Source organism: Primulina huaijiensis, chromosome 7 (assembly GCF_012295235.1).
Source record: "Primulina huaijiensis isolate GDHJ02 chromosome 7, ASM1229523v2, whole genome shotgun sequence".
Classification (NCBI taxonomy): domain Eukaryota; kingdom Viridiplantae; phylum Streptophyta; class Magnoliopsida; order Lamiales; family Gesneriaceae; genus Primulina; species Primulina huaijiensis.
The window spans coordinates 20,615,728-20,618,397 of NC_133312.1; the positions used below are offsets into that span (position 1 = coordinate 20,615,728).

Below are 2,670 nucleotides of genomic sequence, written 5' to 3' on the forward strand. Positions count from 1 at the left end.
CCACTCTAAAGAAATAACACTACTAGCAGGAATATTACTCTTAAATATTCAATGTACATTAATTCAACTCAATTATTATATTTTTGCAAATTTCAATGGAGTAATCGGAGTCCTAAGATTGATATAGGATGTACATGCATGTCTCTATTTAATTTATTTAATCAAGGAATAAATAAATTAAAATTTTCATATAATTAAATTAAATATAAGAAAAAAGAAATTTTATTTCTTCAAATTAAAATAATAGTTAGGACATTCTTTGCGTTTCAATAAAAAAATACCATACTATATTTTTCTAGAATACCATAACCAAACAAATATAAAGATTGAAATCCCCCTTTTCAAGTACTGAACTTTTTATTTGGTCATTAGCGCCATGTCCTCTCAATGACAACTGGAATTTGGGAACATTAGCAATTTCTTCAAATTTTCTTCGAATCGGTTGTCGAAGTCGCATCAGCATTTTCCTACAACATCAACAGGAGCCAAGAACCGTCATAAATAACGACCGGCAAAACTAATATACTTTTAACCAACTTGAATTAAAATTTCTGCAATTTTATGATATATTTTAATCGATGAAAAGATTTGTTAAAATTGAATCTCGAACCCGAAAAGATTATTTTTAACCCATTTTTAGACTAAAGTTTCAGCCTTTCGGGTGAGATTATTAATTATATTATTTAGAAAAAAGTTTTATTTTTGAACAAAACAAATTAGATGAGATTACCTCTTCTCCTACAGAGATAGACGCTTTGTGCTCCAATTCAAGTCCCTCCTCTGCAAACAAGAAACAACGAACTCATTAAATTTAATATATTAATAATGCTTGATATTATTATATAATTAAAACTTCATGCAACATTACTCGAAAAAATAAAAATAAAAAATCCACGCAACAAAAGTTAAATATCGTATCAGAAAAACTCTTAAAAATTATGGAGAACAATTGTTTTTTTTGTCTATTAACTTGTTCGATTTTGGGTTTTGAGTCATTAGTTTTTCAAAGCTTGTTTTGGTACTCTAACTTTTAATTTTCGACTGGTTTGATTCAGTTGCTGATATGCATATGACAGTCATCAATTTTCAATTTTACGTTATGATTTTTTTATCTTACGTTAGCATTTTCTGATGTTATATCAGTTTATTTTTATGTCAACTCATTAATTGTATCAATATAGTCGAAAAATTAAAAAATTAGTATATCAACACTAAAGTTTGGAAATTTAATAATCAAAATCTAAAATTAAGCTAGGAAAAAAATATTTTCCAGCAAAATTCGAACACTAACCATTTTTAGTCGGGGGATCGTGCGAATGGTCACATGAATTCATTGCTTTCTCTTCTTCATCGCCACCTGCAACAACATTCTCCCGATCTTTTGCGCAGCCCTTATCCAGTTTTTGATTTTTCGCACCGTCTTCTTTCGTTTTATGATCCGAAGACGTCTGCGCGTTCCCTTCTCCTTCTTCCCCGGATGCTCCATTTCCGATATCCTCCTGTTTTGGTAGGATATTTTTCTTTCCATCCTCCAAGGTTTCGCCTTCTTTTTTCTCGAATATGGCTTCTGGGATTTCATTTTCGTTCGCATTTACAGATTCATTCGCGGCGACGTTTTGAACAGGTGGGTTGCTGTTGGATTCTGATCTTTTGCTCTTGCTTTTGGCAACAGTGGTGTTGGCTGTTGCAACAGCATGCTTCGATTCCCCACAACCCATTGAGGTTTTTATAATTTGGACGTTGAAATGGAGAGGAAATGGATTCTTGAAATCAATTTCCTTTCCTCCGAGAAGAGATTGGACACGGAGAATGAAAGGGAAAATGTTCCTATATTTTTCACATGTTTTTGTTTGAGGTTTTATGGGGCTGAAAACAAAGCGTTTTTTCCGTTAAGGTGTGGGGTTGGATGGTATTTAGGCTTTCGTTCATGTTTTTTTTTAGAAAAAATTATGGGAAATAACATGTTTTGGCAAAAACTCATGTGAGACGGTCTCACTGGTCGTATTTTGTGATATAGGTCTCTTATTTGGGTCATCCATGAAAAAGTATTACTTTTTATACAAAGAGTATTACTTTTTGTTGGGTTTGGCCCAATATTTTCTCCAGCCTATTACCTTAACCCTTACCCTTCCTTCCTTATTTACGTCTGGGCTATATAGCTTAAATAAGGGCTCTTCTATTCTTTAGACAGTAGCCGCATAGCGTTTCTTCTCCCCCAAGAGAGTGAGCAGCCGATTAAGAGAGAAGAGAGAACAAAGTTTCAGGTGGCCAGCCTAAGAGGAAGGTTCAGCATCATCACCTAACACTGGTATCAGAGCCATTGTTGCTGCCGTGCGTCTTGCTGTTCGCCGTGCCGTCGTCATCGGTTCGTCGGGATCTGAAACTCTTACTTAGGGTTTCGCTCTGGTATATTGGCTGGAACCTCTTTTACTGCATTTAGTAGCGTAACCGCTTGCCGCGGATTTATGTGCTGGGATTTGCTGTTGGTAGAACTCTAGGTTTTCTGTGCTTGTTGTGTTTCTATTTTCGTGGCGAAAAATTACTTCCGCTGTGTTCGTTCTGATCTTGTGTGATTGGAATTTTTTCTGTGTGAAAAATTTGCCTTTTCTGTTAACTGTTGTGTTTTTTGAAAATGGCTATGACTGGATATCATCTCGAACCTTTTAACGG

The 2,670-nt window shown here is 34.6% G+C and overlaps 1 protein-coding gene across 1 annotated transcript; it reads right to left on the bottom strand.

Annotated features, from left to right (window-relative positions):
- Positions 1-215: 215 nt before the first annotated feature.
- LOC140980132 (uncharacterized) lies at positions 216-1,845 on the bottom strand. Its single transcript, XM_073445820.1, has 3 exons — positions 1,292-1,845; positions 731-780; positions 216-467 (listed from the first exon to the last, which is right to left on the bottom strand). Exons 1-3 carry the CDS (start codon positions 1,716-1,718, stop codon positions 423-425), a joined length of 522 nt encoding a protein of 173 aa, XP_073301921.1. The 5' UTR covers positions 1,719-1,845; the 3' UTR covers positions 216-422.
- Positions 1,846-2,670: the final 825 nt, after the last annotated feature.

Excerpts from the sequence above, each read along its gene's own strand:
- LOC140980132 (XM_073445820.1), bottom strand. The coding sequence starts at position 1,718 with ATGGGTTGTGGGGAATCGAAGCATGCTGTTGCAACAGCCAACACCACT. Across the intron at positions 781-1,291 it reads CGATCCCCCGACTAAAAATG|AGGAGGGACTTGAATTGGAG; the intron begins GTTAGTGTTCGA and ends TCTTGTTTGCAG. Across the intron at positions 468-730 it reads CTATCTCTGTAGGAGAAGAG|GAAAATGCTGATGCGACTTC; the intron begins GTAATCTCATCT and ends TTGATGTTGTAG.